Raw genomic sequence first — 23,668 nt, 5'->3', positions numbered from 1 at the left:
GAATCTTTAGGATTCCCTCCACGTACCTATTCGGTGACTCGAATATTGGCCTTTTTGCAACAAGGGGTTGAGCAGAAGCTAGCCTTGAGCACCATCAAGGGTCAAGTTTCAGCATTAGCAATCTTCTTTCAGAAGCCTTTAGCTACCAAATCCTTGGTGCGGAATTTCATCCAGGGGGTGCGGCACCTGGCTCCTCCAGTCCGCGCGCCCTTACCGCCCTGGGATCTTAATTTGGTTTTGTCGGTGCTACAGAAACCTCCCTTTGAAAACATCAGTGAGATTCCCTTGCTTACTTTATCCCAGAAGGTGGCCTTCTTGGTGGCTATTACTTCTGCTCGCAGGGTGTCAGAACTGGCTGCATTATCATGTCAGTCACCATACCTAGTGATTCATAGGGATAAGGTAGTACTTCATCCTAAGCCATCTTTTCTTCCCAAGGTGGTTTCAGATTTTCATCTGAATGAAGATATTGTACTACCTTCCTTGTGTCCTCAGCCCAAGCATCATCGGGAACATGCGTTGCATTCCTTAGATGTGGTTCGGGCAATCAGGGTATACCTGAAAGCTACGGAATCATTCCGTAAGACGGATTCACTTTTTGTGATCACGGATGGCCCCAGAAAGGGTTTGCCTGCATCTGCCGCGACCATTGCCAAATGGATTAGACAAACGGTGGTACAGGCTTATTCTATTAAGGGTCAGAGTCCTCCGTTCCCTGTTAGGGCGCACTCCACTCGAGCGCTCAGTACTTCCTGGGCCTTTCGCCATCAGGCGTCAGTGGTCCAGGTATGTAAGGCGGCCACCTGGTCGTCGGTACATACCTTTACAAAATTCTATAAAATTGATGTGACGGCATCGGCGGATGCCTCATTTGGCCGCAAGGTTTTGCAGGCCGCAATTTGAGGAGACCGGTGGTCTACCTCGAGGGTTTTTTTCTGTTTGAAAAAAAAAAAAAAAATTTGTTTTCCCTTTTTTTGTTGAGTCTCATCATTAAGGATGAGCATTGTAAACTTCTAGTTGGCACCGGTTGGGCGTCCCGAAGGTGGTGTATCACCGAGGACTACGTCTGTCGATGAGCGCTAGAGAAAAATGGATTTTTGTAAAATCTTACCGTAAAATCCTTTTCTCTTAGCTCATCGACAGACGTAGTCCCCGCCCCTCTGTTTTGGAGTTGGGTTGGGTTAAATTCTCTAAGCACTGCTTTTTCACATAACTGATTTGCTGAGGCAGAGAGAGAGAGGATATACCCTCTGGGACTGCCCCTAGGGTGTGGCCAGAGCTTTTTAATTTCCTGTCTAGTCCTGCTCCTGCGGAGGTAACATAACCCGAAGGTGGTGTATCACCGAGGACTACGTCTGTCGATGAGCTAAGAGAAAAGGATTTTACGGTAAGATTTTACAAAAATCCATTTTTTTTGGCCTTGCCCATGAGCTTATCCTTAGCCATTACATCTTATTGTTAGTGGTTAGCCCTGCCCATTCCTAGATTGACCTCAGTTTTCGGTCATTACACACTGCTGTTAGTTGTTGGCCCTGCCCATGTCCAGAATGACCTTGACTTACAGCCATTACACAGTATTGTTAGCTGTCAGCCCTGTCCATTCCCAGATCGACCTCAGTTTTCAGTCATTATACACTGTTGTTTATTTTTTGGCCTTGCCCATGCCCAGGCTGACCTTAGCCTTTAGTCATTACACACTTGTTGGCCCTGCCCATGCCTAGATTGATCTTGACTTACAGCCATTACACACTATTGTTAGCTGTCGGCCCTGGCACATTTCTGCACATATTGATGTACTGTATATGGGGTGTATGTCTGTATGAGTTGAGACGCAGTATGAACATATTTTATGTAGGATCTAACTACCAGCACAATCTTACATAAAACCATATGCCTGTGTACATGAGCCCTTTAGTGGAATTGTATGAACCCTTTTTTTAATTCTCTCCAGTCTTCATCCTTGGTAATGTGTTGTCTAGTTGTTGCAGTAATTCATAAGACGGGTCTCCCGAGATGATTATGTCATCAATCCATGCTGCTACTTTGATCGGAAGAAAATAATTTTCAGATGTTTCAAGGCAGAAATCTGTTTTCTTTTATCAGGTGTTCAACACATACTCCAACGAAGACTATGACCGGCGGAATGAGGAAGTGGACCCGGTGGCGGCTTCGGCAGAATATGAGCTGGAGAAGCGAGTAGAAAAACTGGATATATTCCCCGTGGATCTAGAAAAAGGTGTGCCTTTCATCCAGATTAGTTAAACTTAACTGTTAAGTAAGCTAACTCCAGACAGGTATAATGATTTTATAATCCAGTTATGCAGTGAATAAAAATTTATTTTATTTTTTATAGCTAGTAGTAGTACCCAAATCTGTCTTGATATCAGCTTCCTATAATCCCTTCACTGCAGCAATTTCAAGGGTATGAATACTTTTTCAAGGCACTGTATATAGTAGTTGTAGTTACAGGTTTTTCCAGGCACACTCGGAAATGTGCAACTATTTTTCAAAAGGAATTCCAGAGTACATTTTTCAACAAACTGTTGAGTCCCGGTTCACATATATGCGATGACAGACATCACATGTGATTCGGAGTGCATTGCACATGCGATGTCTTTGCAATGCAAATTGGCTGAATTTGCATTGCATTCGAACACAACTCGCACAGGACCCTTTTTTGGGTCCACGCCAGAATTGGATCACATGGATGCTCACACCAATGCGATCCGATTCATGTCCGAACTGACAGTTTGCACTGCGATATGCAAACTGATCTGGGGGGTGTCATTAACTTTGTATTGATACCCCCAGTGATTCGCATATGGCAGTGTGAACTGCCTGCGAGTTGAGTGCGAGTATATGTGATGCGGGAACCCTGCGAATCCACTGCGGGTTCCCGCATCACATATACGTGAACCGGCACTTAGGCACATTTAGCATTTTTAAATGTTCCCTATAACATTTTCACTTTCAAGTTTCAAATTCATTTTTACTTTGATTTAACGTTTTTTTTATTTTTAACTGCATGCCGACCAGCCACCGTAGTTTTACTGCGACAGGTCGACTCTTGTCGCGCAAAACTACGTACCGGTACCTTTATGCCTCTTTGCGGGACCACTAGCGGGAGAGCGCACCCATTGGCCACAGGGGGAGCCAATCTGCAGGTCCTCCAGCCGCAATACCCGCCAGGCACCCGTAATCGCTCCCTGTGGAGAGAGAACAGCGGTCTGCCCTTGTAAACACGGCAGACCGCTGTTCTGTCAGTTATGAACACAGGAAACCTGTGTTCCTATTATTTAGGAACACAGGTTTCTGTCTTCATGTAGCAAGCCCATCCCCCCAACAGTTAGTAAGCACCCCCTAGAGACACATTTAACCCTTTGATCACCCCTGGTGTTAACCCCTTCCCTGCCAGTGTCATAAGTACAGTAACAGTGCATACGTTTAGCACAGATTACTGTAGTAATGTCACTGGTCCCCCCCCAAAAGTGTTAAAAATGTCAGTTAGGTGTCTGATTTAACATTTATTTCATTTTTACCCGCTTGCCGACCAACCGCCGTAGTTTTTCTGTGACAGGTCGACTCTGTCGCGCAAAAATAAGTACCTGTATGTCACTTCGCGGGACCACTAGCGGGAGAGCTCACCCATTGGCCACAGGGGGAGCCAATCTGTGGGTCCTCCGGCCACAATACCCGCCAGGCACCCGTGATCGCTCCCTGTGGAGACAGAACGGCGGTCTGCCCTTGTAAACATGGCAGACCACTGTTCTGTCAGTTATGAACACAGGAAACCTGTGTTCCTATTATTTAGGAACACAGGTCTCTGTGTTCATGCAGCAAGCCCATCCCCCAACAGTTAGAAATCACCCCCTAGAGACACATTTAACCCTTTGATCACCCCTGGTGTTAACCCCTTCCCCGCCAGTGTCATAAGTACAGTAACAGTGCATATTTTTAGCTTTGATTACAGTAGTAATGTCACTGGTCCCCCCAAAAGTGTTAAAAATGTCAGTTAGGTGTCTGATTTAATGTTTATTTCATTTTTAACTGCTTGCCGACCAGCCGCCGTAGTTTTACTGCGACAGGTCGAATCTGTTGTCGCGCGAAACTACGTACCTGTATGTCGCTTCGCGGGACCACTAGTGGGGGAGCGCACCCATTGGCCACAGGGGGAGCCAATATGCGGGTCCTCCGGCCGCAATACCCGCCAGGCACCCGTGATCACTCCCTGTGGAGAGAGAACAGTGGTCTGCCCTTGTAAACACGGCAGACCGCTGTTCTGTCAGTTATGAACACAGGAAACCTGTGTTCCTATTATTTTGGAATACAGGTTTCTGTGTTCATGCAGCAAGCCCATCCCCCCAACAGTTAGAAAGCACTCCCTAGGGACACATTTAACCCTTTGATCATCCCTGGTGTTAACCCCTTCCCTGCCAGTGTCATAAGTACAGTAAGGGCTCCTTTACATGGTCCACCTCCGTAGGCAGATCCATGCTGCTCAGCAGGGGATCGTAAACACAGATCCCCGCTGAGCAGGAAGGTGACATCCCCCTCTCTGCTCTGTGTGCGAAGAGGGAGATGTCAAAGCCCCATGCATCTCTATGGGGAATCGGATTACCACATGTCCGCTCTCATCTGATCCAATCCAATCCCCTGGACGGATGGAAAATAGGGTTTCCATCTGTCTGGATTTCACGGACAGGATCGGATGCGGATGGCAGCGGGTATCAGCGAACATGTCTCCGCTGCCCAATAGGGATGCATGGGGGATCCGATCAGATCCGCCTAAAAAACTGACAGGCGGATCTGATCGGATCGGATCGTTCGTGTGAAAGGGGCCTAACAGTGCATAAGTTTAGCACTGACTACTGTAGTAATGTCACTTGTCCCCCCAAAAGTGTTAAAAATGTCAGTTAGGTGTCTGATCTGTCCGCCGCAATGTCGCAGTCCCGCTAAAAATTGCTGATCGCCGCCATTACTAGTAAAGAGAAAAAAATATATAAAAATTACACAAATATTTCCCCTAGTTTGTAGACTTGAAAACTTTTGCGCAAACCAATCAATATACACTTATTGGGATTTTTTCTACCAAAAAATAAGTAGCAGAATACAAATTGACCTAAAATGATGAAAAAATTAGATTTTTAATTTTTTTTTATTGGGAATGTTATATAGCAGAAAAAAAAAAGATTTTTTTCCGAATTGTCGCTATTTTTATGTTTATAGCGCAAAAAATACAAATCGCAGAGGTGATGAAATACCACCAAAAGAAAGCGCTATTTGTTGGAAAAAAAGGGCATCAATTTTATTTAAGTACAGCGTCGCACAACTGGGCGATTGTCAGTTAAAATAACGCGGTGCCGTATCCCAAAAAATGGCCTGGCCATTAAGGGGGTAAATCCTTTCAGTGAAGAAGTGGTTAAACTGTGCATCCAAAAAGGAAAAAAAGCAAGTCCACATAGATTTCTGTTTACTATGTTACTGCTGCATGATATGTTTAGCCCACCTTTAAAGTGGTAGTAAATTCTCATAATGTACTTTAATTTTACCTACAGGTGAACTTATAATAAAGCTTTCCTGTAGGTAAAATAAATATCTCCTAAATGTGCACCATTTAGGAAATATTCGTTTGGCAGACGGTGACATCACCGGCGCACACGCTTTGAAGAAACGGCATACTCATGCCTTTTCCTTTAGAGCCCTGTGCTGCAGCCGTGACGTCATCGCGGCCCAGCCAACCTGAAGGAAGGACCACTGGGTGAAGATGGAAGCCTCTGCAGCTCTGACAGCACCTGTCCTGCATAATGCATACTTGCCAACTGTCCATTTTTTCCTGGGACAGTCCCTGCAAATAGGAGCCTGTCCCAGGTAATTTATATTGTCCCTGGAAGCGCCTGTTAATTGGGCTGCCCATAAATGTTATACAGAAGTAGTGCAGCTGAATGGGAGAATTATTCCAACTCTGCTACTGTGGCCTTAAGTTTGAAATTCCCTTTAATTCTCTCTATATTGAGTAGACTCTATAATCTGATAAGTGGGCGTGATTAACCACTTTACCCCGCTCACTGTGCCTCTACTGCGGCACAGTGTCTCGTTCCCGTCCAGCGACGTAGACCTACGTCACTGGACTCCTCCCCTTGTGGGCGGCGCTCGCGCGCCGCCGGAGGCTCGCTCCCGCTGTAATCAGTCACAGCGGGAGTCGGGCCAGGGGAGGAGCGGTGGTGATTGCCGCTGCTCTTCCCCGATCGTCGGGGAATCGAGTGTGGAGATCCGCCCGCTTGTGTAAACAAAGCGGGCGGATCTCCTAAGTGACAGGCAGTGACAGATTGCAGGGTTCAGCATAGCTGAACCTGTGATCTGTCCCTGTGTCACTCAGTCCCCTCCCCCCACACACGTTAGTAAGCACCAGGCATACATTAACCCCTCCCTCTCCAATAAAATTAACCCCTTCCCTGCCAGTGTCATTTTTACAGTAACAGTGCATATGTATAGCACTGATTACTATAGAAATGTCACTGGTACCCCCAAAAGTGTCAGTCAAGGGTCCGATCTGTCGGCCGTAATGTCGCAGTCCCGCAAAAAAAAATCGCAGATCGCCGCCATTACTCGTTAAAAAAAAAAACACCAAAAATGACATAAATCTTTCCCTTTGTTAGTAAACGCAATAACTTTTGCGCAAACCAATCAAAATACGCTTATTGTGATTTTTTTTTTACCAAACATAGGTAGCAGAAAACAAATTGGCCAAAAATTTAAAAAAATTTTGATTTTTACATTTTTTTGGGGGGAAATTTCATATAAAAAAATGTGAAAAATATTGTTATTTTTTCAAAATGTATGCTGGTTTTTTGTTTATAGCGCAAAAAGTAAAAATCGCACAGGTGATCAAATACCACCAAAAGAAAGCTCTGTTTGTGGGAAAAAAAGGACGTAAATTTCGTTTGGGTACGGCGTCGCACGACCACGCAATTTTCAGTTAAATTCGCACAGCGCCGAATCGCAAAAAGTGGCCTGGACGTAAGACAGCAAAATCCTCCGGTGGTAAAGTGGTTAATTATGCAGAGTGGGCGGAGCTTCAGGGAAGTGGGTGTGGTAATTGATAGCTGTGCTGCAAAGTGTCCCTTGAATTTTTTTTTAAATGTTGGCAACTATGCATAATGTATGTGATCCATACTAGCACATCATGCCTTTGCCTTGCAGGGGGAAGCCCTTTTTAAGAGTTTACTACCACTTTATTGAAGATTCTGCAAGCTTTATCTGACTTTTAGTGACAGTGGTTGGAGAACACAAGGGGCAGGTGTGGGTCGCTGGTGTGGTCAGCATATAATGGATAGCCGGATCCTGCAGTCAGGCCTGTATGACCTTCAGCTGTCTTCCATGTATCTGCCTGGCCTGAGGTGCCAGTGCATCGATCATACGCTCCGTAGAGTAAAGGATTTGCTGGTCTAGTGTTCTTCCCTACAGCTCCGTCTACTTCATTGCTACTCTGTGTATAATTAGAATGGCGTTTTATTACAAGCTGTGTATAAAGCCTGACACTGACCTCTTCTGGCCAGCTTGATGTGTGTACACTGTATGAAAGCAGCCCTCCAATTCATTGAGTTCAGGTGTTTCCAGTGAAGGGTACTGGTAAAGTTACAACATACAAAAACATGTTGGACAGTTGTGCACTTCCAACCTTGTGGCAACAGGACCATTTCTGTTCCAGTATGACTATGATCCTAACAAACAAACAAACAAAGAACTGGGGGGGGGGGGCACACCCTGAACCCTGAACCCTGAACATGCATTTCTAAAGCTGGTGCAGCTATGAACCAAGCAACATGCATATTTACAGAGAATAGCGCACACATGCAAAATAAATGACTATCAAATATAAAGGCAATCAATAAATAAAAATGGGGATTTGGTCCCACCATATGGCCATATCGTGCTCAAGCCCACCACTACGTCAAAGTACCCCATTGTCAGTGGTTCCTACACTATCCATAAAAAGAAGGAAGAATCCAGCCTCTAAACCATTGGCGATACTTAAGCCCCGTACACACGTACCGATTGTCGGACGTAAATATTCGGCCGACGACCGATTGGCCGATTGTAGGCTTGTTAGTATGATGCTTCCGACAGCCGACAGCGCATTTTCGGCCGAAGAGAATCTGTCGTGCAAGCATTAAAATTTTTGTTGGCCAACACCAGAACGGCCGATTGTTCGCCAGTCAGTACAGATTTCGGCCGACTAACAGCAGATGAGCAAGACTGGGCATGACCGCACTTCCGATGAAATTCAGAAAAAGGAGTGTCTTTATTCCACATCAATCAAATGGCAAATACAGGTACACACTGTGAGTGCAGGACAAAAATGGTAGACGCGTTTCACCACTGGATGTGTCGCTTACTCATTACCAACAGAGATGTATAGTAACGAAGTAGAACTACTTAAGTACTGTACTTAAGTACCGAAATGCGGTATCTGTACTTTCCTAGAGTAGAATTTTTTTCTCCTACTTCTACTTTTACTTCACTACATTTTTTCGATGATTTCAATACTTCTACTCAAGTATTTTTTTTTTGTGCTGCATAGTTACCCGTTACTTTTAAAAAAATTACCACTACCAGAACAGTAGATGGCAGGTTGCATAAAGCTCAAAAAAATGTGTATAATGTCATTTGTAAATCAGCGCATACGAAAATAAAGGCTGTGTATAATAAAAGCTGCTATACCAAATCTTTCCAATAAAAAGAAAATATGAAACAAACAAATAAATGGTGCTACAGCGCTTAAAGTGCATCAAGAAACTACTAACAAACACCGGTTAATCATTTGAATAAATCATTTGAAATAATAAAAACAATATGATGTTCATACTTTTGACTTCTTTCTTTAATAACTACATAACACAGTACTTGTACTTCTACTTTCAGTACTTGAGTAGAATTTTTTTTTCAAAACTACTGGTACTTTTTACTTTTAGTACTTAAGTAGCAAATTTTTTGAAAAAACTACTTGCAATACTTAAGTAAAAAAAATGTTGAATACTTTAGTACTTCTACTTAAGTAACTTTTTCTGCGAGCACTTCCACTTCTACTCAAGTAATTTTTTGATCGAGCACTTGTACTTTTACTCAAGTAGAAATTTCGAGTACTTTATACAAGTCTGGTTACCAAGTTCACTCTGGATGTGCATCGGCCATATATACACCCCATACATACAGCTGGCAACAATTGGAGTCATCAAACTAGTTGTTCATCCAATTGGTCAGCTGTTGGGAATCTACGGCTTGATTGCACAGACAGAGTGACCCCAACGAAATCCAAATTTAAACACACTGTGCAGAAAACATTTTCCATATATATAAATGTAAATCAAATACAATAAATATGCTGGTGATAGGTGCTAAAGTGGGGGAACAATCAAGAGTAAAGGAACCCATATTCACTGTTTTGGTGCATTTATCATATATAAAATAAAGGTATATATATGTAAAAAAACATAGAATAAATGAAAAAATCTGTGTGGGAAACCTTTGATGGTGACATTGAAGTAAAAAAATATGAAAAGTAATCATAATAATAAAAAATAATGAAAAAAGTGTATACGGTGTCACAAAAAAATTCTTGATTTCTAAAAAACCGTTTTGACCGGCTGTAAAAAACGATGTAATGTATTCAAGATAGGAGCCGATCCCCATGAGCAGGCAGATGGCAGCTCCATCTCAGCTCTGTGTGCAGAGACAGAGCTGTCAGATCCCCTCTGTCCTCTATGGGGAGATCGGATGAGAACGGACCGCCTGTCTGTTCTCATCCAATCCCATCCGATCCGATTCTCCAGACGGATGGAAAATAGAGTTTCCACCCATCTGGATTTCACAGACAGGATCGGAATCGGATAGTGGCGGGTGTCAGCGGAGGTGTCTCCGCTGACACCCGCTGCCCCATAGGAATGCATGGAGCATCCGATCAGGTCCGCCTGAAAAACTGACAGGAGGATCGGATCGCCTGTGTGAAAGGGGCCTAAAGCTGGATACACACTATACAATTTTCTTTCGATTTTTTCCTTTAAATTTACCAAAACCCTAAAATATGAGGTCAAACCTAAACACTTTCAATTCGTGTGCAGTCAGGCAGACCCTTGCACTACATAGTTCAAAGTAAAGCCCCGTACACACGTACCGATTGTCGGCCGTAAATATTCGGCCGCCGAACGATCGGCCGATTGTCGGCTTGTTAGTATGATGCTTCCGACAACCGACAGCGCATTTTCCGCCGAACAGAATCAGGTGTGCAGGCATTAAAATTTTTGTTGGCCAACACCAGAAAGGCCGATTGTTCGCCAGTCAGTACAGATTTCGGCCGACAGACAGCAGATTTGCAAGACTGGGCATGCTCAGAAACGAAAAAAGACAAGGAAAGTTAACCATCACATGACATCACTTCTGCAGTCGGCTGTTGTTGGCCGACAAAATTCGTGTGCAGTCTTTTGCAGTTTTCAACAGACACGACAGCCCTGGACAAAAGACGGCCGGTCGTTCGGCCGGCGAACAGTACGTGTGTACGGGGCTTAAATCTAAAGGAAATATAACAAAATTGAGATTGAGGACACCGTCCCTGGTCCAAGTCTGTCCCCAGTTTTGTCCCCGGATTCAGGGCCGGAATAATGTAGACAGGGCAACCCATGCTGGCTGAGAAACAGCCTGGTGGCTGAGATGTAGACGCCCCCTGCTGGACGATCTCACCGCTGCTTCTGCTGCTGTTCAATGGAGGAGAGACAGAGCCAGAAATTTACTGTGTGGAGGGCACAGAACGGGAGATGAGCAGATTGGGGGGGGGGGGGGTCTGTTTGTACACAGGTGAGGGCAGTGGGGGAGCGGGGGTCAGAGCCTAGGCCATCCAAGTGCTTCTCCATCACTGCTCAGTCACTGTCCAGACCAGCCAGATGACTCTCATTGTTGCAGAACCCCTGTACAGAACAGCCAGTTGCTTCCTTATAATGCTGCTCAATAGGACAGACTTCTCAATAAGGGAGCCCCATAGGACAGACAGAGGAGAATGAAAACTCCTCCTACAAGCTTTAACCAGACCATCATAAAAGTCACAAGACTGCATAGGCGTGCGCAGCCTATTAAATTAGGGTGTGCACCCCAAAGCTCAAACACACGTGTTTGTGTGTGTCTACATATATATTACCCCAGCACATTTATCTCCCTGCCGACACATTGAAAGGCAAGTGCCTAAAGACTTCTCTTATGGCAGAGCCAGCAAGAAAGAGATTTTTCCCATCTTCCTACCAGCACAAAAAGTGATAATGTTAACGTACATGGGGTGATTAGAGTGTGCCCAGGCACACCTGGCACACCCTGTGTGCATTCCTATGCTTGCTATATAGTGCTGATGAGAAAATGTATTTAGAACAGTTTATATTTACTAAAATAATTGCATTTCCATGTTCTGTGTACTGTGGGACATTGTTTCTCAACTCCAGTCCTCAAGTACTCCCAACAGGTCATGTTTTCAGGCTTTCCATTATTTTGCACAGGTGATTTGATCAGTTTCACTGCCGTAGTAGTTACCACAGCTGTTTCATCTGAGGGAAATCCTGAAAACATGACCTGTTGGGGGTACTTGAGGACTGAAGTTGAGAAACATTGCTGTGGGAGACCAGATATAGTAAATGCAGGGTCCTGTAACAATTTAACCGGTTGCCAACCACTTACAGCATATATACTGCGGCAGTGTGGCTCTCCCAGGCAAACCGACGTAGGGCTACGTCAGTCGTGCACCTGCAGCTAGGGGGCAAGCACGCACCGCTGCCAGTGCGTGCCCGCCCCCGCTCATCAGCGGGGAAGCCAATGCAGCGGGCAGGCGGCTCTGATTGCCGCCTGACACCCACGATCTCTCCCCGCTGAGAGAGATGAGTGGCCGGCTGTTGTAAACACATCTGACCGTTCTTCTCCCTGGAATGATCACAGAGCCCCTTTGATCCATGTAGGATCACAGGTCTCTATGGTCATTCCACAAGCCACGCCCCCCCCCCCACAGTTAGAAACACGCCCTAGGTACACATTTAACCCCTTGATCACCCACACTGTTAAAACCTTCCCTGCCAATGTCATTATTACAGTAAGAGTGCATATTTTTTAGCACTGATTACTGTAGTAATGTCACTGGTCCCCCCAAAAGTGTCAAAAATACCAGTCAGGGGTCCGATCTGTCCGCCGCAATGTCGCAGTCCTGCAAAAAATCGCAGATCGCCGCCATTACTAGTAAAAAAAAAAAACAATAACAAATACATAAATCTTTCCCGTAGTTAGTAGACGCGATAACTTTTGTGCACACCAATCAAAATGTGCTTATTTTGCGTTTTTTTACCAAAAATATGTAGCAGAAAACATATTGGCCTAAAATGTTAAAAATTTTGATTTTTACATTTGATTTAAAAATTTAGATTTTTAATTTTTTTTTTTTTTTTGGGAATGTCATATAGCAGAATGTGAAAAATATTGTTTTTTCAGAATTGTCGCTTTTTTTTTGTTTATAGCGCAAAAAATAAAAATCGCACAGGTGATCAAATACCACCAATAGAAAGCTCTGTTTGTGGGGAAAAAAAGGACATCAATCAAATTATTTAGGTACAGTGTCTCCTGACCGCGCAATTGTCCGTTAAAATAACGCAGTGGCAAATCGCAAAATATACATTTCTTTTGCTGCCAGTTTTATGAAGTTTGGTACTAAATTAGCCATGGATACCAGCTGGAATGTGAGAATATAGGCCATGTCTAACTGAATACATTTTGTGGTGCAAGCAATTGGGAATATTGACTTTGTAAGGCATGGAGTCATAGAAATAACTGAGCAATTACATACTTATATACTATATATTGTAAGCATGTATAATAATGAACATCAGAGAACTCAAGTTAAAAAAAAAAGCTCTGTTAGTGAAATCAGTCTTACAAATTAGGAGCTTCCTGCAAAGAACACACAGAATACACATCTCTCCTGCTGCCCGCACCTCACATCTCTGTTTTAATGAATAGAAATTGCCAGCTGAAGATACTGCAGAATCCAGCATTTACGGGAGTGTAGATTTCCCGGTCTCCCACCTGGCGCTGTGGTTCCTCCCACTGGTCCCTTTGTCACTGCGGGATACAGTAGTGATGAGGGGTTGGTAGATGGAACCATTGAGCATTAAAGGGGAACACTTCCAGAATGTCGGGTTCTGTGGGCTCTCCAGCCAGCGGTATATCTTCATTACTGCAGAGATCTGCAGTTCGGACAGCAGGAGAAATGAGTATTCCATGTCCTCTTTGCGGGGAAACCTTTATTTCGAAGATGGATTTTACTGACAGTTGCTTCAACTAGACCAACAACAAACAAGGAGATCCAAATAAAGAGATAAAGATCAGTAAAAAGGATTTATTCACAGATGAATCCAGGAACAGAGTTGGGAAATAAGCACCATTCATAGTTGCCAACATTTGAAAAAAATTTCCAGGGACACTTTGCAGCACAGCTATCAATTATTTACCACACCCACTTCCCCGAAGCTCCACCCACTGCACATAATTAATCTCCGCCTACTTATCAGATTATAGGGTTTACTCAATAAAGATAGAATTACAGGAAATTGAAAAGGGAATTTTAAACTTGAGGCCAAAGTAGCAGAGTTGGAATAATTCTCCCATTCAGCTGCACTACTTCTGCCTAAAGTTTAACATTCTCATCACAATTCCCTGCAATTCTAAAGTGTCAAATGTGCTTAGGTGTGACCATAGAAAAAATGTAAATATAAATAAAGTGCAAAGTGTAAATAAGTACATTGCCGGGACAATGTAAATTACCCGGGGGCAGGCTCCTATTTGCTGGGACTGTCCCGGCAAAAACAGAACAGTTGGCAAGTATGCACCATTTCATCTTGGCATTTTGTCCCTTAGAATTTTAAAGGATAAGTCCACCCTAAAGCTAAAATCCCTGCATCTTTAGATCTCCACATTCTAACTCTAACCTATCTAACCCTGTAAAGAAGAAATTAGGGTACTTGTTTTTTTTTTTTTAAGCCGTTCCAACTCAATCCCACATCAGCCGTGGCTTCTCTGTGTAGGGGGGTGCAGAAGACACAGCCGACAACGGAAGCCCCATTGTAAGTCTATAATCTCTTTCACACGGGCGATCCGATCAGATCCGCCTGTCAGTTTTTTAGGCGGATCTGATCGGATCCTCCATGCAGCTCTATGGGGCAGCGAATGTCAGCGGAGACATGTCCACTGACACCCGCTGCCATCCGCATCCGATTCTGTCCGTGAAATCTGGACGGATGGAAACCCTATTTTTCCATCCGTTCAGGGACCGGATCGGATCGGATGAGAGCGGACAGGCGGTCCGCTCTCATCCAATCCCCCATAGAGAGCAGCGGGGGCTGTGACTACTCCCTCTCTGCACTGCAAGCGGAGACGGAGCTGTAATCCGCCGGCTCAGCGGAGATCGGCGGATCAATCCCCGCTGAGCAGCACGGATCCGCCTACGGAGGCGGACCGTGTGAAAGAGCCCTATGGGTGATGTCACTTCCATTCATTTCACAGCCGTTGTCAGCCGTTTTCTCTGCAGAGCTTCCACTGCTGGAGATCGGGTCGGATTAGCTTCAGCAAAGGTAAGTATACTGATTTCTTCTTTACAGGGTTAGATAGGTTACTGTTAGAATGTTGAGATCTATAGATGCAGGAGTTTTAGTTTTAGGGTGGACTTTTCTTTTAAGCTTTCCTGGGGCTCAGAGTTAAAGTGGTATAAAGGGACAGACATACAATTTTTGTAGACTGCTCAGATGTACAAGGGTCCTCTGTAACTCAGGGGGCCAATTTATACTAGATAAGGATCCAGCAGGTGTTGGGACTATCTCTAACTGGACTGTATAGAATTGAACACTGCTCACTTGTAGGGCAGTTGAGAAGAGGAGGTAATCCTATGTGATGTCCTAACTGTGCTCCTGGTTGGTAGTATCCAAATGGTATGGGGCAGCGGGCACCTTAACTCCTTCGCTGAGCAGCACTGAGAAATGTAGAATGCTTCTCCCATTTGTTTTTTTTTGTTTTTATACACCAGTTGGACTGGAAGTGAGTTTAGTGGTCCCACAATGTCACCAGAGACCACATCCAATTAATAGACAGGGCAGTCCCCAGGCAGGTGATGAAAGCAAGACACATAGACAAACTGATTCTGAACAGAGTCTAAGTTCAACACAGGCAGACAGAGTACAGTCTGACAATTACCTTTCAGTGCTCCTATATAGGCTATAAGTGGAGAGGTAAGAGGTTGTTGATTAAGGTAAGCACAGAAAAGTTGCAAAGCAACCAAAACAATTTGCATGAGTAATCTAATGCATGAACAAAGGTCAGACAAACTTCTAGTCATGGCATTAACAGACAGTTTTACTTGATGATCAGGGACAGGCTGAATGTCCAGCAGTCTACATAAACATTCTTGGTTAGGGCAAGTGTTTGATAACACTGGGCACCGGTCCTCAGGAAGGATGTGCTGGAACTGGAAAGAGTCCAGAGAAGGGGAACAAAGATAATTAGGGGAATGGAGGACATCAGCTATGAGGAAAGACTACAAGCACTGAACTTATTCTCTCTGGAGAAGAGACGATTGAGGGGGGATATGATATCAATGTACAAATACTGTATTGGCGACCCTAGCATAAGGAACAAACTACTCAGAGAAAGGGAATACAATAAGACACGTGGCCACTCACTAAAACTAGAGGAAAGGCGGTTTAACCTTATAGCACTTAGGGGGTTCTTTACTGTCAGAGCGGTAAGGATGTGGAATTCTCTTCCACAAACAGTCGTATCAGCAGGGAGCATTGATAGTTTCAAAAAACTATTAGATGGGCACCTTAAAGACCACAACATACAGGGGTATACAATGTACGGTTAACAGCAAACACACACACATCATAGGTTGAACTGGATGGACTGATGTCTTTTTTCAACCTCACTAACTATGTAACTATGTAACACATGAGTCAATCTTCAATGCAGAGGAGCAACCAATTGACCCAAATTCAATGCTTATCCTATCTATCTATCTATCTATCTATCTATCTATCTATCTATCTATCTATCTATCTATCTATCTATCTATCTATCTATCTATCTATCTATCTATCTATCTATCTATCTATCTATCTATCTATCATCAGTAAAATAGTGTTTGCATGTGGGTAGTAGTTCAATGGGGCACAATATTGTCTTGCACAGGGGCCCTGTGATGACTTTGCCAACCAATAGTGGCACATTAAACTCTTTTTTTGCCAGTATGCAATATATTAAATTTCTCCATGGATTTCTAAACCCCAATCTTTCTTCTACTCCTGCCTTTTAAACCCTTAGGCAGGCCATACATGGTGCAAATTTCAGTTGCAGGAAAAAAATTTGCACGATTCCCCCATCAACACAGAATGTGTTTCCTCCCTGCCCAGACATAGTCTTCCCCCGCTTGTCCCACTTTTAGTTTTATCCAATCATCTTTTGTGTAATAATTCTGCATGGTTTGCATAATGTGGGAAATAGTAGAGGTGTATACTTTGTCCCTTTGTGTATATACTTTGTGATCATGATAATAAATCAATGAAAGTTCATCCTCTGACAAAGTGTTTGTCTCATCTCACCCACATAAAGACCTGTGGTAGGACCCTGCACACATTTACAGTATTAGCCTGCTGGAAAATGAGGCCCAGATCTGGTGAACCTGCTGGGCTTGTTGTATAGGCGCAGGTGTATTTGTGTCTACACATAGGTCACATTGTTTTTGCAGGAAGAGGTACTATTCTCAAAATAATTTTTCTAAAGAGCTGGGCACAGTAACTTGTGTTAGGCTGAAAGGATCTGAGGGTCTTGAAGTATATATTATAGTCCCCCATCTTTTTGTAGTACTTAGAAAGTTAATGATGGTATCTTGCACACCTTTCAAGTGAGCAACGTACTGAATACAAAAACACAGGGGGTATTTACTATATAAAGGGGGCATCCCACCATTCCCGGAGCCAACCTTTTGAAATATCTGCCACCGAAGAGAGAGGTCAGTGTCCAATTGGTGGTACACTTCATAAAACTATAAGAGACACCAAGCAGTACTACACAAACATGTAAGTGTAATAAAGTTAGCACACCAACCACTATTGAGATGCCAAAATTGAGTTTATACAGAAATGCAGTAAGGAGTATACAGCATACAAAATGGTACAGAAAATATATTACAAAAGTTGAAATAAAGTTCACAATGCAAATAGTAAAATATAGCAGGTATGTAGGCAGGTGCAGTCTACTTTCTTCACTGCAAGTGGTGCTCCACTGCAGCGGCCCTGTTTTTGTAGAGCAAGAGGAACACAGTTCCTTTATGGTTTCCTGGGTCACTGGGGATGCAATCCAGTTGCATGCTGCTGCCCTATGTGACTCTAGCAGCCATCTTGGGTCAGACAGAGCCTATTTAGGGCCCTGGCTCCCAGGTTTGGTTGCGCATTTGCGAGTTGGCAGAATAAGGACAGGTACCTTGCCTGTTAGGGACAGTACTAGTGGTAGGGAAAAGTTCCTAATGTAAAGGCAAAGCGTAGGGTCGCAAATCCTTTGGACATCATCCAGGTTGGACATGAGACGGCCAGGCTGCACTTTACTCTCTTTACAGACGCTGTCAGTCCGGCTGATACCTGCTCTCTTCGCATTACTGGAAACCATGAGTGCACCTGGTTGGGCAGTCTTCCCACCGGGTTTGTTGTGAACTGTTGCTATGCTATTTTAATACAAGTTTTGTGTGAAATATTGCCGCTGCACTACGCTGTTCCCCAACTACAAGTAGGCATACCGAAGTGCAGAGTGCAGTGGCCACAGAGTATAGTCTGGCAGATGGTAATATGAAGGTTGAGGCCCTAGAAACCCAACAGTCTAGGGTCCTGTGACCCCTTTCCCAAGGAGGACCTCAGAATGTTGGGTTTTGCCATTGTAATCTGCACTTTGGTATACCTACATTTTATATTGTACTGCTTGCATTGTGAACTTTATATCAACTTTTGAATAATATCTTATTTAACGTTTTGTATGCTGTATACACTTTATTATTTTTCTGTATTTTACTACCTTCTAAAACAAAACTCAATTTTGGCATCTCAGTAGTGGTTGGTATGCTAAAATATTATAAAATAATATATTATATATTTCACAAATAAACTACCTTTGTGTGGTATTGGTTGGGGTCTCCTTATGGTTTTACAATGTCTGCCAAGAAATGGGACACTGACCTCTCCCTTGGGTGGCAAATTTTTCAAAAGGTTGGCTCTGGGAATGAAGGATTCCTTTTCGATCTGAAGGTCTTTCTTGGAAATTGATTGGTGAAAAAAGGGAAAAAAAAGTTATAAAGGAGAAAACTAATGCAGCACCATATCTAAGGACTGGTGAGGTGCTTTATTAACCACTTCCCAACTAGCCAATACCAGATTTACTGCTACAGGGTGGCCGTTCTGTGCAGAATAACGTACAGTATATACGTGATTCTGTACTCACGGGTAGGGGGTGTTCCGCTTTTGCTGTGATTAGCCACAGCAGAAACTGTTCAGCGGGTGACGGCCAATGGATGCCCCCCCTTCCCAGCCAGTGTCATTAGTAAAGTGACAGTGCATATTTTTAGCACTGATCACTGTATTAGTGTCACTGGTCCCCAAAAAGTGTCATTGTCCGATTGTCCATTGCGATATCGCAGTTCCGCTTTAAGTCGCTGCTCACTGCCATTACTAGTATAAAAAACAAATACATGAAAATTCCAGCATACTGTATATACCATAGTTTGTAGACATTATTATAACTTTTGCACAAACCAATCAATATATGCTTTTTAGGCTTTTTTTTTAACCAAACATTTGTAGCAGAATATATATTGGCCTACATTTATGAAGAAATTAGTTTTTTTCAGTTTTTTTATTTATAAGAGAAAGTAAAAAATATTTTTATTTTGTTTTTAACTTGACAGTCTTTTTTTATTTATAACGCAAAAAAAAAAAAAAAATAAAAAACCCAGTGGTGATCAAATACCACCAATTTGTGGGAAAAAAATGACATAGATTTTATTTGGGTACATCGTTGCATGACCACGCAAATGTCAGTTAAAGTACCACAGTGCTGTATCGCAAAAAATAGCCTGGTCATTAAGGGGGGAAAATAATCTGGAGGTCCAGTGGTTAATTTGTTTTTGTTTTTCTGGTTTAAATATGCTATAAATTTTACCTATTTTTATCCCCTGTATAGTCCTAAACTAGGTTTGCACCCTTTGTCTCCAGGAAAGCAATGACCATGGGCAGATTCTTTGCAGTGAATATTCAATGGAGCATCCCAGCAGTGTAGCAATGATGAATATTTTTTTAATAGCCACAATTCCAGAGAACAAGCTGCAGAAAGTGATATTTAATAAGGAACATTAGTCTGTACTCTAGTTGTCCGCTCTACAAAGGCCAGCGTTGTACTAGATAAGGCCGTGACTTTACATACACATTATTTGCTGTTGTTTAGTAAATAATCTTCCTAAATCTCGTATATTAATTGCCCACCAGAATGCAGCTGAGAACAACATTTCCCATTTATGTTTGTTCAGTTTTTTACCCCTTAATGATCAGCTGTGTTTCACACAGTTGCTACTTGTATTTCACCACAGTACTTTAAAGTTTAACTAAAGGCAAAAATGTTTTTTTTATTTTTTTTTAGCTTTGGATGAAGTGGAGAGGGATTAGAACCCCTGTCAGTTTTTATTGCTGTCTGTTACCTCATTAAGGAGATTCACTCTCTATTTGTCCTGGGTACCAATATAATTGAGGCTGGGTTCACACAAATGCGAATTGGATGCGGGGTTTCCTCTAATCCAGTTCGCATGACAGGCGAGTGTGCTTAGCTCTCAATTGAGCCAGTCTGCACAGGTCCAGACAGCCGCAGTCTACATTCAGAAAGGGTCCTGTGCGTCTTAAAGTCCAATTCAGGTGCGAATTCAGGCAAAAAATAGGACTGGATATGCATCTGAACCGATGAACAGGGACACACCAAACCCCAGGCAATGAACCCATGGCTGCGCCGTGAACCCATGGCCGCGCCACGAACCCATGGCCGTGCCACGAACCCATGGCCGCTCCACAAACCCATGGCCGTTCCATGTGAACCCAGTCTGAAAGTGAAGGTAAGAGGAAATCCCAAATTTTGGGTTGTCCACAGAAAAGTCGTAGAGGGGAAATCTTCCAATGGGGACACTAGTTCTGTTGAGCTGGGGTTCCCCAAGGAATTCCCTTAATTTTCAGGGATTTCATGTCACTTCTTGTTTGGCTGTGGGACAGGAAGTGAAGGTAACGCTCCGTAATGGGACATGGTAAAAATAAAAATCTGACAGGAGTTATAACCCTTCCTTGCTCGCTCAATCTAAAACTAAAAAAAAAAAAAGGTTTGCCTATAGTTCTACTTTAAATCATATTTATATTTTTTGTGTTCTGAAGGAAAACTGCATGGTTTTGGGTGATCTGTCAGATTTGTTTCTAAAAGTCTATCTAAACCCAAGAATTAAAATGTAATGTATTAAAGCTTACCAGTCCTTAGATGTAGTGGCTGCATTCGTTTTCATTTTTCAAGCTAAGAGCAAGTACAGTACAGAAAAACACTTATTGATTCTGCCAAAACACTTCTGCTTATGTAATCCAGATGAGGAGGGGTGTTTATGGGTCAAAAAAGGTTAACAGTCTAGGCTAGGGTGACAACGCTTTTCCTCCATATATACCATATGGTGAGCGTTTGTCACCTTAGGCGCAGGATTTTAGTTTTTGGATTTAAGAATGCTTTATTGATTTACGCATTCTTATAATGCTTACAGTAGTTTATAGCAGTGGGATTAGTGCAAAAAAATCAGAACGATTTCCAAGGGCATTTTCTCAGCTTACACAGGGGTTTCATGTGCTAACCAGCAAATCAGGAGAATATGGACAGGACCAATAAAGTAAAATATTGTGAAAACCAAAGGAAGATAGATAGTTAAAACTACAACCAAAATAGTTGTGTATATAAAAAAAAAGTTTAGCTAGAGTTTTGGCCCATCAGTGCTTCTGGCAAATCCTGCTAAAGCCTTCTATACCACCATTTATTTTGTGGATCATCCAGTCTTTGGTCTTGGTATATTGATCTTGTTCCTTTAGTTACTTGATCACCTTTGGCGGTCTACGTCTCTTACCAGCACCTACTGCCGAGGTGTGAGTACTCTAGGCCTTGACCAAAAAAAATATAAAGCTTTTAGTGTAGCCTTTATTAGCTTTTATAGACCTAAAGCCAATCCACAAAGTCAAGTTTTATAAACCATAAAAAAGAGAGTAATATATGGCGCAATTATAGGGTATAATAATACACCGCCCCTATGAACACATGCCAACTGTGAGTATCAAAAAACAAAAAAAAAAAAAAAATAGTAAAACAGGAGCCAGAAGGTACTGATCAAGGTATCAAATAAAGTAGCAATACTATAACGGGTTAAGATAAATCCTAAAAATCAATCAAGTCTACATAATACTTTAATAAAAATGTCCATATATTCGGACAGGCAAACACTTATGAAAAGCAGCTCCACCAAGGGATAGGAATAGATGAAAGAAATGAAACATTGTATTGTTTCAGCCATACTACACTTAGTTGGAGCCCTATTGTGTTTTTTTTAATCTAAACAAACTCTTTAGGCTCGGTTCACACTAGGTCGCTCCGAGTTTCGCGTGCAGTGCAACTTCGGCGCGACTTGCACGGACTTCATAAAATGAATGTCTATGCAAGTCGCTCCAGGTCACCCCGAAGTAGTACAGGACCCTTTTTCTAAGTCAGAGCGACTTGTGTCGCTCCTATTAGATAAAAGAAAAGGAATTGGCAGCACTCCAGGTTGAGTCAAAATCCAGGTTTATTGACTGGACATCCAAATATGACAATCGTGACAAGGTAGACGCGTTTCACACACTGACTGTGTGCTTAATCATTACGATATTTGGTAATGATTAAGCACACAGTCAGTGTGTGAAACGCGTCTACCTTGTCACGATTGTCATATTTGGATGTCCAGTCAATAAACCTGGATTTTGACTCAACCTGGAGTGCTGCCAATTCCTTTTCTTTTATCAAGTTTTCACGGAGGCGAGCCGGGGCATGCACCTGTGTGAGTCATCAGGCAATTACACCACCTTGAGCAGTGACTCCTTGTTTGTTCAGTCGCTCCTATTAGAACCGGTCCTGTAGCACTGCATGGACCGCGACATGTCAGGCTGACCAGTCGCCTGACAAGTTGCGGTAGTGTGAATGGGCACTTAGTCTGTATAGGACTTTCTAAGCATTCCACATATCCACAGATAAATCCATATCAAACCTATTTTATTTAAAATATATTAAAAAAATAGGTTAGATAAAATCATATTTCAAGCTGCATATACATGCCATGATCAAGATAAATATAGAGTGCAAATTCTCTATATTTAACGCATTTCAAAATAGCTTTCTTCCTCAGGGTAACTGAGAATTTGTAGAAGAAGCCCCCATGATCCTCAGAGCATGCAGCAGATAAAAACCCCACCATTTTTGAGGCTCACAGAATTGTCTTTCTCAAGCGAACCCAGGATTATCTCCCTCAACAAAAATCTGTGGGCACCAGCCCTCTACTAGGATTAAAGCTGTTCAATAAATAATTACTTCAGATGGTATAGAAACACCAGACCCAAAGGAGAAAACCCCAAATTTAGAGAGAAGTCCAATAGGCCAAAGTTGATACCACCAGCGGAGAAATGCACACTGGCATCCAGGAAGCTCCCTGGATGCCATTGCTGGTGGTGTCAACTTTGGCCTGTTGGACTTCTCCCTGAAGTCCCTTCCAGGCTAAAGGTTTTGTTCAGATTTATTGAGGGATGTTGACATTCATGTGACAGCTGAAAACACTTGGAATGTTTAATATAAAACATACTCTGTACTTTGTGTCATATTTTTCTCTAGGATAATAAGATTGATTATTCACTGCTGTTACCCAATTGCTTTTCTAGATGAAGATGGACTTGGTGTTAGCATTATCGGAATGGGAGTTGGCGCTGACACAGGGCTGGAGAAACTTGGAATATTTGTTAAGACCGTCACAGAAGGAGGGGCCGCCCAAAGAGATGGACGGTAAGAGAAAGACATCTATTACTAAGCACAGATAACTCGCGGCTAAGCGGTGCATTTCTCAATGAAAATGATAGACTCATTTGTGATGCCAACTGAGATAGGCAACGTCTAGTTGGGGCCACAGCAGCCTTGTAGCAACGGGGAGTTGGAGAACTACTAATATTAATAAGAAGAAACCTCAGTCCCCAGTTACATTTGAATGTGAGAATTTTTGGGCTATTTTAGAGTGTTTTTGGCACGTTTGTATATGTGTTTTTTTGGACTTTTTTTAGGCTTAAATGTTTTAGTTTTGGCCATTGGAATGCTAGCTACTAGGAGGGGGATAGGCAAGAAATTACATTACAAAATGCACAATCAGCCCCCCTATGTCTCAGGTGTAATTCCCCCCTCTCTCAAACACATAGACCACAGATGCAGCACGGCAGGGGTATGACATGTCAGAGTTGTGGAGGAGCCTAGGGCAAGCTAACTTTTACTA

At 42.9% G+C, this 23,668-nt stretch overlaps 1 protein-coding gene across 5 annotated transcripts in view; it reads left to right on the top strand.

The window, feature by feature from the left end:
* The window catches only part of PPP1R9A (protein phosphatase 1 regulatory subunit 9A), a 375,255-nt gene that overhangs the window by 191,037 nt on the left and 160,550 nt on the right, over positions 1–23,668 (top strand). For all 5 annotated transcript variants that reach the window (XM_082259086.1, XM_082259085.1, XM_082259083.1 and 2 more), the window contains exons 3-4: positions 2,104–2,236; positions 23,070–23,190. In XM_082259086.1, coding sequence (XP_082115212.1) covers positions 2,104–2,236; positions 23,070–23,190 — 254 coding nt within the window. The remainder of the gene's footprint in view (positions 1–2,103; positions 2,237–23,069; positions 23,191–23,668) is intronic.

The sequence above is a fragment of the Pelophylax lessonae genome, assembly GCF_965119305.1.
Source record: "Pelophylax lessonae genome assembly, chromosome: 5".
Classification (NCBI taxonomy): Eukaryota; Metazoa; Chordata; class Amphibia; order Anura; family Ranidae; genus Pelophylax; species Pelophylax lessonae.
This window is presented reverse-complemented; position numbering and strand designations above follow the sequence as displayed.